Below are 13,333 nucleotides of genomic sequence, written 5' to 3'. Positions count from 1 at the left end.
AGCGTGTGCTATTCGGGGAACTGAATAAACCAGCTAGGTAACAGTGACAAGAAAGGCATGTGTACGATTTCGAAAAAAATGCGTGGTTGAGAGTCTTTTTGGTGCCTATGGATTTAATTATGGAAAAAGTAGCTCGATTTCAAGTAAAAGTTGGCTAAGGTTGCTCGCCTGATTATAGGCGGGAATTCGGCACTTGGCGCAAATGGTAAATTTTGTCTTTAAGGTTGTACCGTATCATTAGTAACAGACCTAAATTAGTCAGGTGAATTGGCATCATTTGATAACAATTGTGTATAACTAGTTGACTCAAGTACATTCGCTGGAGTCTTCACTAAAAGTAATCATACTTACAGATCAAAGTGCTCTGTGAGCAAACTCGTGAATTGACACATGATTTTTTAGACTATGTTTAATGTTATCTGGTTTAGGGAATTTTGTGGTTGATTGTCATATCTAGAGTACGAACAGTAGTTCAGTGTTCGCTAATGTAGCAAAGAAACAAAGTAACGTTGGGATAAGAAGGCATTACAATTGAAATGATCATGCTATTACATTTGACAAGGTGGATGATGTCATGTGTTTTAAACGTCTATCATTTTTGTTTCTGGTTCAAAAGAAAAGGTTGGAAGTAAATGTGGGTGAAAAATGAAATTTACTGTCTTTCGTTGTAAATATAAGGAATTCAAGGCAATACTGTCTTAATGAAAACATTAACGATTCCCTTTTTATCAAATGAGACAAACGGGAACGAGTTTTGAGTGATATAACTAAGCCAAGCCTGCCACCGTCATTTTGGATCTCCGCCTGGGTAGATTTAAGTCACGTGCTAGGCAACGTATAATCAATAACAAGATAGAATTTCATTTCAGGCTTATTTATCAATTTTGTGGTGTGTAACTTTCGCATTGTATGTATGTTGAATCTTCAAATTGTCTTGAAACTTATAAGAAAATTGTTCTTTAAAAATTCACTGAAAATCGGTAGCTAAAATTGTTTTAGTTATTTGATTTTCGTGTTAACTTGTTATTTAGTTAGTCGCCGGCATCTTCTGTTGCTTCACACAGGAAAAACACACGCGACGAAACGATCAATTTTGTCCTCAATCTCACGCCATAACAGAAGAAGCTTTTGAACATCTGTAAACTCCGAGCGCTTCGCAGTAAGGGATATTTTCAATGAATCTTCGTATTGTGTTCAAGTTCAAGGATTGTAAATTACAATTTTATGAAAAACGAAGGTTGTTCTGTTATTTCAGTGCGAATCCTTGCATGCCTGCTAGTCGCTGGCGCCGCTTGTTGAAACTAAAACGAAAAAAAAAAACTCTTTTAAGATTGTCAATGGCTTCTTTTTCACCCCACCACTATTCTTAGCAGCAAAGGTCGCCATTTCGTCTGTTTATTGCTCGCCAAAAACTATCAAATGCACTCAAAAGCCTAAAATCTAAAAAAAGTTTACAGGAATCGACCAATCGAGCGAGCGAATGTCATTCCCCACATCATATCTATAACTCGCTCTTGCGCATGCGCGCAATTCACGAGTTAAAAAGGGGCTGTACAAACGCAGTTTGGAGGATACGGTACTCTGGTTCGTGAGTGCAGTTGAAATACGTCTTTAATTTGATTTTATTGCTTCCAATTCTCGAAAAAAATTGGATTCTGGTTCAAAAGTTGTAGCTTTGAGATATCAGGAGCTGGATCTGAAGATTCAAAGTTCACATGTCGAAGACGCTATTATTCACTGAATTTATTGATTACATTACGAGAGCAGAAGTTTCGGTTCTAATCATCCCTGCAGTATTTGTATCACCATAATAATGCCTTTGTTATTAACAAACTGCTGGCCGCACTTCACAAAGTAAAACAGCATGAAACGTAGCAGCACACAGATGGTGATGGGGAACGAAAATTCAAGCAACGGTATCCTTCCTTTCCAGACAAAAACCAAAACATCTTTTAATTATATCTACAGTATGTACAAGATTTCATAAATTTACACAACGTTTTTCATCTAGTATGCAAACTATTTACAGACCCACCATCGATCACGATTACATATAATGAAATAACCCACAAAGCTAACTCCTTTCTTATAAGATCAAAAGAAAAATTACCCCTGACAACCAAAGGCCTCATTATACTTCAACTGACCCAAGCTCAGCAGATGAAATTTGAAAGATGTTGCTCTCCTTATGAGAGGGCTAAAGGAGAACAAACCTGTACACTGAAGTGTTCGAAGTGAAAAATATTTTCAACACTTAACTCACTAAAGTTTCCAACTACTATCTCATATACTATAACGAACCATAGAACGCTAGTTCAGAAAAGCTCTCTGCTCTTGTTACGAAGTAGGGCTAACGTAAAATGTTTCGAAAGAAACTTGCGATAATTTCCACCACAGTTAAACAGACTGAAAAGGAACAGTAATTGTTTCTTTTCTTTTCACGAAAAAGTAATATCTCACATTGGATAAACTTTAAACCCATTTGCTGCATTGAGGTGACAAACATTGCCCAATATATATCTATTCCCGGAAAAAAAGTAAGAGTAACCAACTCGACAAGAATCAGATGAGTTGCGTGACAGTCTGTTGACCAGCACAGCACGTCACATAATTCAATCGTCACTCAAATCAGAGTCGGTTTCGTCATCTTGAGTCCGCTGACCTGTAACGTGTAAAGGAAACAAATCGTAATCACATGTCTGTTCGTGATGCACGACAAGATCGTCTGGGATTTCAGTTCCACTCCAAAAACTTCCTAACTGGTTAAGAAAAATAATTATTGACGTGATAGTCCTCATCAGTGGAATCTTATCAATCATGGGACTCGCCGCAATATTTGTGTTTATAAAATAACTAAGATAGTACGCACGCTTTCATAGGTCGATAGATGTGATGGAACTGCGTCTAGGATTTGCATTATTTTCCCGAATTCTATTAAATGCCCTAGATGAGACTATTTAAAACCTGAGAATGTCTTATTGCATTGCTTAACCGCTTAACTCCCAAGATCTGCTTGTCAATTCTCCCCTCTAGCAGCTACGCATTTCCTTGTAAGTTAGTTATGAGGACTTGATGTTAGATCAAGATAAAAGCCTGTACCTGATGAATTTGAGTGTTCTCATGACCTCTTTGCTGGATAGTGCATGGATATTTTTAGGAGAAATTACTTGTTAATCACTTCTGGGAGTTAAGGGTTAAGTAGAAACAGAAGAGAACGCGTCCAGCAATTCTTCGCCTGCAAGCACGCCCTCATTTTTAGCGCTTTGGCACGACCGTTTTCGTCGCCCACGGAAACAAATGAGGCTTTGAGTAACACGACTTGGCAAGAGGTTTGCAAGGGATAGAGCACTGATCATTTTGAGTGCCAGACCCTCGGTAAACTTCTTCCTGACTCGCCTCAAATCTTCCCTTCCCTAGGGCGGAGATACACACGTCCTGCTGCGCTAATAATGACGAGAGCCTGCTCGCAAGCTGACGAATTCTAGCCTTGATGACCTACCAAACCTGGCATGATTCAGAGAGGCCAGCATACGTATCATGAAAGAGGCCGGTACTGTTATGGTATCTCTACTCTCCTCCAACATTTTCTCGTTACGACCAATTATCTACAAAGAGAACAAAATTTATAGCAATTACACAGAAGGCAGGACTCCACTGGATACGTTCTTCATCGTTGTCTAAAGGCAAAAAGAAAATCGCACACAAACCTCATCCTTGTCTTTAGGTTCCATGGGTTCCTTGGCAGAAGGCGTCCAAAGTTTTATATCATAGTCAATTCCACTTGATGCCAGAACTGTTGAAATGAATGTGGAGTTAATTGTCCTAAAACCTCAATTTGTTTTGTCTCTATTGTTTTGTTTTTCACTCTATTCACAAAGATGGCAGAATTTCTCTTCATGGATAAAAACAATACCTAGAGATACAATTTGTAATTAGGCAGTGGCATTTCCTCTAGGTTGCTCTGCATCCACTGTTTTCCAGTTCGAAATCAGAATTTGGAGCGTCGCCTTTCGTAGAGAGAGCAAATCTAAAGAACCCGAAGGAAAATCCTTGAAAAAGAACGAGAACCTATTTCAAAATCAGCCCAGGTCCTAGACTGTAATCAGGCTCTAATTAGCGCCACAGCACGAGCGGCGAATCCCGCGAGCTTCACCGCTCTTTTCGCAGCGTTATTCATAGCTTGCACTTAACATAGACAGAGAAGCGTTCTCTCGCCACCGAGCCACTTCTGCTTCCCTATATATCTTCACAGAAAACTCCGGATTCAATTTGCGCAAGATGTTTTAATTTTTATGGCTACTACCTCCTATGGAGGAGAAGCCATAACTTTGTTTGAAATATGAAGCCCTGATAATCGTCCGCAACTGCTAAATCTATAATTACATCACCTTTTTCTATTTTGCCGCTGAAGTAAGCTTATCATATAAATTATTACAAATTCTTATCTGATGAAGAAGGCACGAAAGGATGTACAAGACATGTTGACCAGTGTAACAGATGGCTTACTTGGGTCATATGGGTGCGGCTGAACACAGTTGACCACGTGTTTATCACCCTGAAGAATCATCACCAACTCGGCACTGTATTTTTCCCAGATGAAGATTCGACCACAATCACTTCCACTAAGAACGTAGTCATCGCCCCAAAAATTAGCCTCTTTGATCTACAGAGTGTAAGCAAGCAAAATTAAGATTCCGTTTTATCCCTCATAGTAATTCGAACAATTCCGGTTCGGTCTTCCAAATAAATCACTTCCTAATTTTCGTGAGTGAGAAACGCGATAGACTAACATTCAGTACAGCGCACTGCACTTTAGATCGAGATATCTTCACTGAAGAGCAGGTCGAGTGATTGTGTTAGCACAGCGGTCAAATGAGTGCACATATGCGAACGTTGTATAAGCGAGGTGGCGCGCTTTCAGGCTGTCAGAGCCAAGTTGCCTTTCTGAGCTGAAGTTGTGTCCAAGAATCTTCCTATGCGCTCACCGGGAGGCTTGCGCAAGCTTAAGACCTTGATGTTTAATTTAATTTCAATTCAGGTTAAAAGAGACATTGTGTAAGGTACACTAACCATTGTTCGTGCATTACGATGGCCCTTGTAGACTCGTGTCATTTCTGGAATCCAAAGATCCTTTCCTTCACACTCCGTACTTGACTTTGCCTTCTTATGAAGTCTATAAACGCGCTGAATTCGAGTAGCTGCTGAGGTGTGTTCCGGAAGAGCAACGCCTTCATCGCCACTTACGCCTGGATTTCGTTCGTCTCTTGGTTCCTCTTGAGACGTTGGATCCGCGTGCGTACGGCTTGGGCGGGTGGTTTCTTGCGTAGCTGGTGAAGAACTGTCTTTACTTTTCGTTTTTACTAAAGTGTTCGAATGTGAGTCTTTTACTTTTGACTGGTCCATTTGTTGAGATAATCGATGGCTACTTGGCCCATTCTCTGTGTCTTTACTTTCGATTGCTATCGTTGAGGTTTCGCTTGATCCTGTATTATTTTCAGCGGCGGCTGCCATAGTATCATTGACATAGGTTGTCGATTCAGTAGTTCTAGGAACACTTTCAAATTCCTTTTCACAGTGAGGAATAAGCTCGACAGATTTGGTGCTAGAAACGTTTAATCTCTCCTGGCCAGTTCTGTTGGCATCATCTACGCTCGCCGCTGATTCTGACTCCATTTCCACGGAAGCTCCGCCTGATTCACCTACCCTCACTCCCTTTCTACTTTGGGGCACCTCGGAATTCCGCTCACGACTCCAACGCCACCTCGGTTCCTCTCCAAACAAACCCGAAGCTCCGCTTGACTCTGATGAGCTACTAGACATATAAGATGGCGGCGACGAAGACATCGACGAAGATGATGTTGTAGATGACACCGACGTCGAGCGCGACGATGATGTTCGGGCTCTGTGACGCTGTCCGGCGCGAAACGATTCTTCAAGCCAGCGTGCAAACATATCGGACATACGCTGCATCAGGGAGTTTTCTGGGGAAGGGTGTTCACTTTCAGGCCTGGCATTGGGACCTGTATCTGACCAATCTCCTCGCAGGCGCAGACGTTTCAGTGGTGGTACATTCCGATGACCGTTGCTACCGTTGGAGTATCCACCCTCCAGGTCATCGTCATGTGTAGAGCGAAGCTGTTTACTTCCGCGTAAGGTAAATAGGTAGACGTAATCAGCACAGTAACTCACAAGGAGTTCACTACCATCAGGGCTAGAAAAGGAAGAGCATAGAAGTTTAACACGCGCCTGGAGACATGTAAAGTTGGTGTGCAGTGTACTCCCCTAAACAAGAGTCATAAATATTTTTCCAAGTTATTTATAGAGACTTATGCTTGCTTATCAATGCCCCAAAGCTTTTCATGCAAGGTCCATAAAGGAAACATCTGCTTAATTGTACAAAGTAAAACCTTTGAAAGTTGACAATTGGTGTAAACGAAGTGTATAGACGGTCAACCATTTTCGTATTTCATCTTTTCTTGGCCTCCTCTGAAATATCTACGAATTATTTAAAGAGAAAGAGATCTAAAACCTCGTTTGATTTTTCACAACAAGCTGGAACATATGACCTCATATAATTCGAAATACTGACAAGATGAATATTATAGACCAAGAAAATTCGTGAAAGTAATTTATAATCATACACTTGAATTTTTGCTAAGTTGTATTTACTTTAAAATTACTGCTGTGTATTAGGGTACGATATACTATTAGAGAAAAATGCGTGACTCACGCATGAATCAGACCAAGTGCCTTACACATTTGATACATATGGATAATCACGTGACTGCGGTCAAGGGTGTGCTAACAAATAAAATACAGAGTATCTAGTAACTAAGGTATTTATCCAAACACAGGAACAGACAGTACAATCACAACATTTTTCAGAAAACTTGATTAGCTGATAAACAATTTTCACACCTGTAATGAAGTGAAGTGACGCGACATGTTCTACCATTGAGTGAATCTGGTCTAAACTGACAGAACATTCCATTCATCTTGTTGGTGCTGCTACTGCTTAGTGCACGTCTATCAAACACTCTTACAGTGCTGTCTTCACAGCCAACACCCAGATGATACGGCATGATGGGATTCAGATTGATGGATGTGATTGCTTTACCGCAGTCTATCAGAATGTCCTGTGTTAGGACAAGAGAAAAATATGAGGGGCTCCTTCAACACAATAGTAAAAAAAATCAGTGACTCCACATGAAAATTGTACTGAAACCCTTAAATCTAACCATAACCAATTCCATAATTCCAGGGCAACCAAGGTGTAGGTTTATACAAGTCTAACTGATTTAAAAATATTAAAATATAAAATGAACATGAAAATAGTGTAATAGGCAGGCAGGAGGCAGGCTACTTGGCTATAGACAAAGTGCAGCAGGGGAGTTGAATTTGAGGCAACCAAGAACAAATCCAGCGAATAACAGAGTTGGAGGACTTGAACATAGGATCACCAGATTACAAGCTTGGGGCCCAAACCCCCAACCACACACCACACTGTAATCCACGTCTCCATTTTCAGTTTTATCTCAAATCAAAATTCCATTTCTCTTTGTTTTATGCTCTTTTTCTCACATAACAAGAAAAGGCAATTGGAAACTTTAAACCACTTCACAAAATAAATGAAATCCAGGGCTCAGTTGTATGAGGAGTGGATAATGCTATCAAACGGATAAATTGCTATCTGGCAGATAAGTGATTGCAGAATGTATGGCGTTGTCCACTGTATAGCGATTTATTCACTGGATAGCAATATCCAACTTTTGAACGACCGAGGCAAGACGTTTTGGAGCCTTGATTGTGTCTAAAATCCCTTATTTCACATAACTCACAAGAAATATTTCAAGATCCAAGAGCTAAAAAAATCTTTCAGTTTTGTTTTTTTAGCACAGCAAGTTTTTTACACAAATAAAACAAATTAAACCACATAATAGACCTGTGTTTGGTGTTTTTGGTGAATTTCTAGAAATCTTAGATAATTTTTGTCCTGATTTGATGAGCATTTAACTACAAATACTTCATTAATTTTGAGGAAATGGAATATAGTGGATGATAAATTTTAGGCTTGCTAATTAAATGTGAAAGAGTAAGATGTTGCATCATCTTCTCAAGAGCATAACAGAATCCAAAAGGTTTTGATTCAATTCTCTCATGTGGACTTAGCATTTTTTCTCTGTACCATGCTCACTGCAAGACAACAAAACAACTTTCTCAAAAAATGTCATTTTTACTGAATAAAGTTAATGAGGAACACATTCAGTTGATCTTAAATACAATACAAGTGGAAAATTTTCATGGTGACAAGTTTCTGTAACCTAACAAACCTCTTTACAATCTCGGCATAAACATTTTGTCTTGGTTCGCAGGTCAAACAGTCTGACTGTGCCATCTTCCCCACAGCTAAGGAAGGTGTTAGGGTCCCCAGGAGTTGTAATTACCTAGCACAAAAACAATCACATAACTGAGATGATTTAGAAGCACAGTGTGCTTTATCAAATATCATACAGTACCCTACAACTCGTAAGCTGGCCCCTCCCCACCCTCCCTGGTTATAGGACCATCTGAGTGTAAATGAAAAATGTATAATGGTAATAGGACTGAGTGGAGTCCAATTTGGTCTGTAATCATATGAGTGATTACAGAATTGGACAACACAAAGTCTTGTTACCAATTAATCATAACCATTAAAATTTCCAAATAAACAAATACATCTTGAACAAATAATTTATCTCTAGTGAAGACAATATCTTGAGTTTAATGTTCCTCACTTTTAGAAATTATGGAATTGAAAATTCCAAAGTTTTTCTTTAAATAAGTGGTTGTTGCCATGGTTATTGTGATCAATTCTGTGATTGGTGGATTTTGTTGAGTGGACTTAGTATGATTGGCTGCTTCAATTGTCTGATTACAGGTGTCCAATTACAGACAACTGTCCAATTACACTGTCTAATTACAACTGTACAGAATGATTAGTGAAAAATGAGGCTGCAAATGCTCCAATCGCATTTGAGAAAATGTAATGGTTATGATCAATCCAATTAAAAGCCCACCTCTAGCATTCCTTGTTTTAAGAGATACGAACTCTGTACTACTTCAGATGGAAAATTCTAAAAGTTTTGTGGAACAACTTTATTATTTCTTTTTAATTATCAAAGATGAATTCTAAGGAAAAGTCTTAATTTCCATTTTGTTATGTTCCAGTTTTTTTTCATGTTGTAAGTTTTTAATTCTGTTTCAAACATATTGAAATGAATTTGATTTATTATCACATTTTCATGCTTAGTTAAAAACCAGTAAATGCAAAAGCTAATTTAATAAAAGCACTTCTATAACTAGTTTCAAAGTCCTTTTTCAACAAATGTATTCTGGTGATAAGCCTACTGGGATATACTTAATTCATATTTATAGACAAAATTGAGCTTGCAGCACTGTATACCATACCTCATATGTAGTTCCTGCATGACAATTAAACTGAAACTGTCCATGGCCTGTTTCTCTATTGAGATCTGTAAAGTGAATCATGCCATCTCCAGCACAGGACACTATCTGTTGGTGCACACAACATGTATATACATTAAAACAAGCTTTTTATGTTTTGATAATATTATTTGCTTGATCAAAGGCCTCTGAAGCTTTATATCAGGTATGTCTTTATAAATAGACTAGTTGTCCCTTGTTTAATTTAACCCTTTGATCCCTAAGAGTGACTAGCATCTAATTTCTAACAACAATATCACCCCTGAATCAAACATTAAGGTAACAAGAATAAAGGAAATGATCACCAACTAAAGAAGCTCTTGGTATTAAACAAATTCTCCTTGTCAGCACCTTAGGAAATGTGTAGAGAACAGTATAGAGAATATGCATACTGATGTTAGGGCATAAAGGGTTAAAGCTTTTGTGCTTCGGTGAGGGCTTTCAGTCTGATAGATGTCACATTAGCTTCATTTCATAGTTGATAGTGGCACTCAACTAGTTCATGGGAGGCACAGGTTAGAATCTCATCACAGTGCTCCAAGTTTTAATCACCATGGCGGGTGAAAAATATATTTGGTGGCTAGAATTTTGACAAAAGTGGCCACATGGTGAACCAACAGATTTGAAAAGAAAGGCAAGCACAATTTTTTAATGGCAACCATTTCACAATGGAAAGTTGCCAAAAGGCAACTTTTTGAAAAATTCAGCTTGAAGCCTTGTGTCAAAGCCTGAAAATTTTCAGGCTTCTTGTCTGAAATTGCTACAAGGATCATTTCTCTACTTGATGTTCAACCAAAGTTCAAATGAAGTTTATGTCATTAAAAATTGTGTTCAAATTCCTCCTTGGGGAAAGAAAAACCCTCTAAAATTTCCCTCACTCCTGAAGTGTGGTTTTGTACATTGTAGCTCTTTTGGGAGTAGTGCCTGACTAATAACTGTGAGGTAGGGGTTTAAATCCTGTCAAGGCCGGAGTTTTTTCAGGCTTTCTTTCTGCAATTGCAAAAAATTATAGCAGACCTGCAAGGACCAGTGCTTTTACTGACTTCAATTGGCAGCTCAAATGAAATTTATTTCATCAAAAATTGTGATAAGATATTGTCACATCAGGCTGAACAACATGAGGATGTAGATAATATCAAAAGAGTTTCAAACACAGAACTGAATTTGTCAACCCAAGAACACTCACCCATTTATCTCCTGAACCAGGCAGAAATTTGGCACTGAAAATATTGGCTCTATGACCAGATCTGATGGAATGCAGCAACTGAAAATAAGATATTATTATACATATCAACACTGCACATAAATAAATGGAGGAGGAAAAAGAATATTTCTGACCAAACTTTTATTACAAGGTAATCTTGGTACAAGGGTTTCATACTATCAACTTGTCCACTTCTTCCCAGAATTAATAAAAAAAGAGTGCATTAAAACAAGTCCATTTTACAGTAGCATATTTTAACAAGATACAAAAGTGTAGGGTAAATCACAAGACTAGCTGCCCAATGCCTACTGGGAAGACCTTCCAATCCTCATTGTCATTTTGACCTTTATTATGACAAGGACTACACCACATGTAATTAACAATAACTGTTAACCCTTAAATCCCCAAAAGTGATTACGTGTAACTTCTCCCTTTAATATTCATACAATATTCAGCAAACAGGTTATGAGAATACTCAAACCTAACAGATAGAAGTTTTACCTTGATGTAACACCACATTCTCGTAACATATTTACAAGGAAATGTGTAGCAGCTAAAGAGGAGAATTAACACTTAGATCTTGGGAGTTTAAAGGGTTAACCTCAAACAATTGTCCCATGTTTTCTCAGTGGAAAGTCTAAAAGATGAATACTATTCAAGATTTAAAAAAAAAATTCCTACTACACATGCCAATGAGATTATGACATAAAGTTGTACAATTAACCTTTCTTTTTGTTGGCTGGTAAATGTTAAGACGGCAATCATCAGCTCCAGAGAGAAGATAGCTGCCACTCTCATTCCAAGCTATACTGTTAACCTAAAGAAATTAGACAAAATGGTATTATCACAAGAGAAACAAAGGGGGCTTGAAATTTATCACTATGTTAGACAGCTGTGGACCAGAAACATTTACATTTCAATGGAACATGTTTCTATGGAATTCTCTCAAGGAAAGCTCCAATTTGGTAGAGACTCCAAAACCAAAATTTTCTTGTTAAATGTAAACCGAGGGGAATTCTTGTCAAAACCCACCAGTGGCAAACTAACCCAAGACTAAAACTAAAGGAAAATGTTCTAGCCTAGTCTATTTGGACCTGGTTAGAAAACTACTGTGAACCCTTTTACTTCTAAGAGTGACTAGCATCCTCTTTCTCCTTACATTATCACTGTTAAAACAAACATTAATGAAATGAGAATAAAGGAAATGATCATGAATTAATTACAAAAGCTCTTGTTAAACAAATTCTCCCTTTCAGTACCATAGCAAATGTATAGCAAGCAGTATGGAGAATGTGAATACTGATACTGGGGTGTAAAGGGTAATTGAGGGAGGAACAGGGGGAGGGGAGGGTAAGGTAAGGGTGTATATAACTAGATGCCCTTTTAGTGTAATATATGCTTTTTCTTTTCCTTTTCTTTTAGAAAAGGAATAATTTTTATCCTGAGACACAACATAACACTGACTCAAAACTTACACAGCCTTCATGCCCCGTCAAAGCTGTTTCTTTCTGCAAGCACTGCAGCAGATATTTACTTCCTATCCAGGAAATGAAAAAAATAGCGATTAATTAATTAACAGTATTTTATCCAGAAATCTATCCGAAGAAAAGATTTTCTATCACTTTCATAACTGATATCAGTAAATACACATGATAATTTTTGAACAGAGTGGTAGACAAAAAAGAAAAAAAAAGTTTTCGGTGGGAAGGAAAACTGAAACCGTGCAGATGATTTTCAATTATTGTTTTATCGATATTTTTCTTTCTTAAATTGGGCAAAGCTCATGGACAATAAAAAATATCCTTAGCTACATACAGCTGAGAGATCAATAGATCTATAAAATGTAAGCTTAAAATGTCTCCATCGCTCCATCAAAACAAAATCTGAAACTAATATTTTAAACACACCTCTCGCTCTTTTCATCAACATGCCCGGCGGTAAGTTACCATAAACCCTCCGTTGTAAATCGTGATGCAGAGTTGTTCTATTCTGCATGTTTCAGACGTTAATGGGAAACAGAAATTTATAAACACGACAACAGCGGGCCTAAATGGGTGACAGTCAAAATATCGCCATCTTGGATTTGGTGACCTTTAACAGCTTGTGCGCATGTGTCTGGGCCCTTTTCCAGCTGTTATGCGCCCGCGATTGCATTTTGTTGCTAAGAGGCTCGTGTCCAGTTTCACGCTTCAACTTTTTTTTTCATGACACAAAGTAAGTTAAGCTTCACTGAATAGGTTCAAGTCATCGCGAGTTGAGGAAAAAAACTAATGCATGTCAGTGGTGGATCCCGATCCGAAGGCACATGGGAGGGGGTGGGGGAGGGGGCTTCAAACCTTCGAGATTTCTTGGTATTTGTCTGACACCAATTTCTTGCAATGATACGTTAGCCAATTAACAGGCTGAAACACGCTTCAGAGTGAAACGCACCTAAATAAATTCTACGTGTCTTGGTTGTACCTTTGCTTTTTCTTAGCATCGTCCGGGGTTTTCGTAAACAAACACAGAAATACACAGGTCCAAAACGTATGTAACGCGTAATGACAGAATGAGAATAGAGGTTATACCGTCTCCTTACATTGGTTCTTAAAAGACTCGAGGCATCTTCGTTTTTGAAGTAATACCTACATCTTGCGAAAATATACC

General features: G+C 38.3%; 1 protein-coding gene across 1 annotated transcript; it reads right to left on the bottom strand.

The window, feature by feature from the left end:
* Nucleotides 1–1,926: 1,926 nt before the first annotated feature.
* LOC113668606 (DDB1- and CUL4-associated factor 6) lies at nt 1,927–12,798 on the bottom strand. The gene is made up of 12 exons (XM_027184545.2): nt 12,595–12,798; nt 12,163–12,224; nt 11,412–11,504; nt 10,670–10,747; nt 9,448–9,552; nt 8,331–8,444; nt 6,919–7,136; nt 5,071–6,211; nt 4,507–4,663; nt 3,708–3,793; nt 3,500–3,605; nt 1,927–2,662 (listed from the first exon to the last, which is right to left on the bottom strand). The coding sequence occupies exons 1-12, from the start codon at nt 12,680–12,682 to the stop codon at nt 2,613–2,615; spliced, it is 2,298 nt and encodes a 765-aa protein (XP_027040346.2). The 5' UTR covers nt 12,683–12,798; the 3' UTR covers nt 1,927–2,612.
* Nucleotides 12,799–13,333: the final 535 nt, after the last annotated feature.

This window comes from Pocillopora damicornis, chromosome 8 (genome assembly GCF_964200805.1).
Source record: "Pocillopora damicornis chromosome 8, jaPocDami1.2, whole genome shotgun sequence".
NCBI classification, from domain to species: Eukaryota; Metazoa; Cnidaria; class Anthozoa; order Scleractinia; family Pocilloporidae; genus Pocillopora; species Pocillopora damicornis.
The sequence above is the reverse complement of the archived record's forward strand: the minus strand, read 5'-3'. Positions and strand labels throughout refer to the sequence as shown.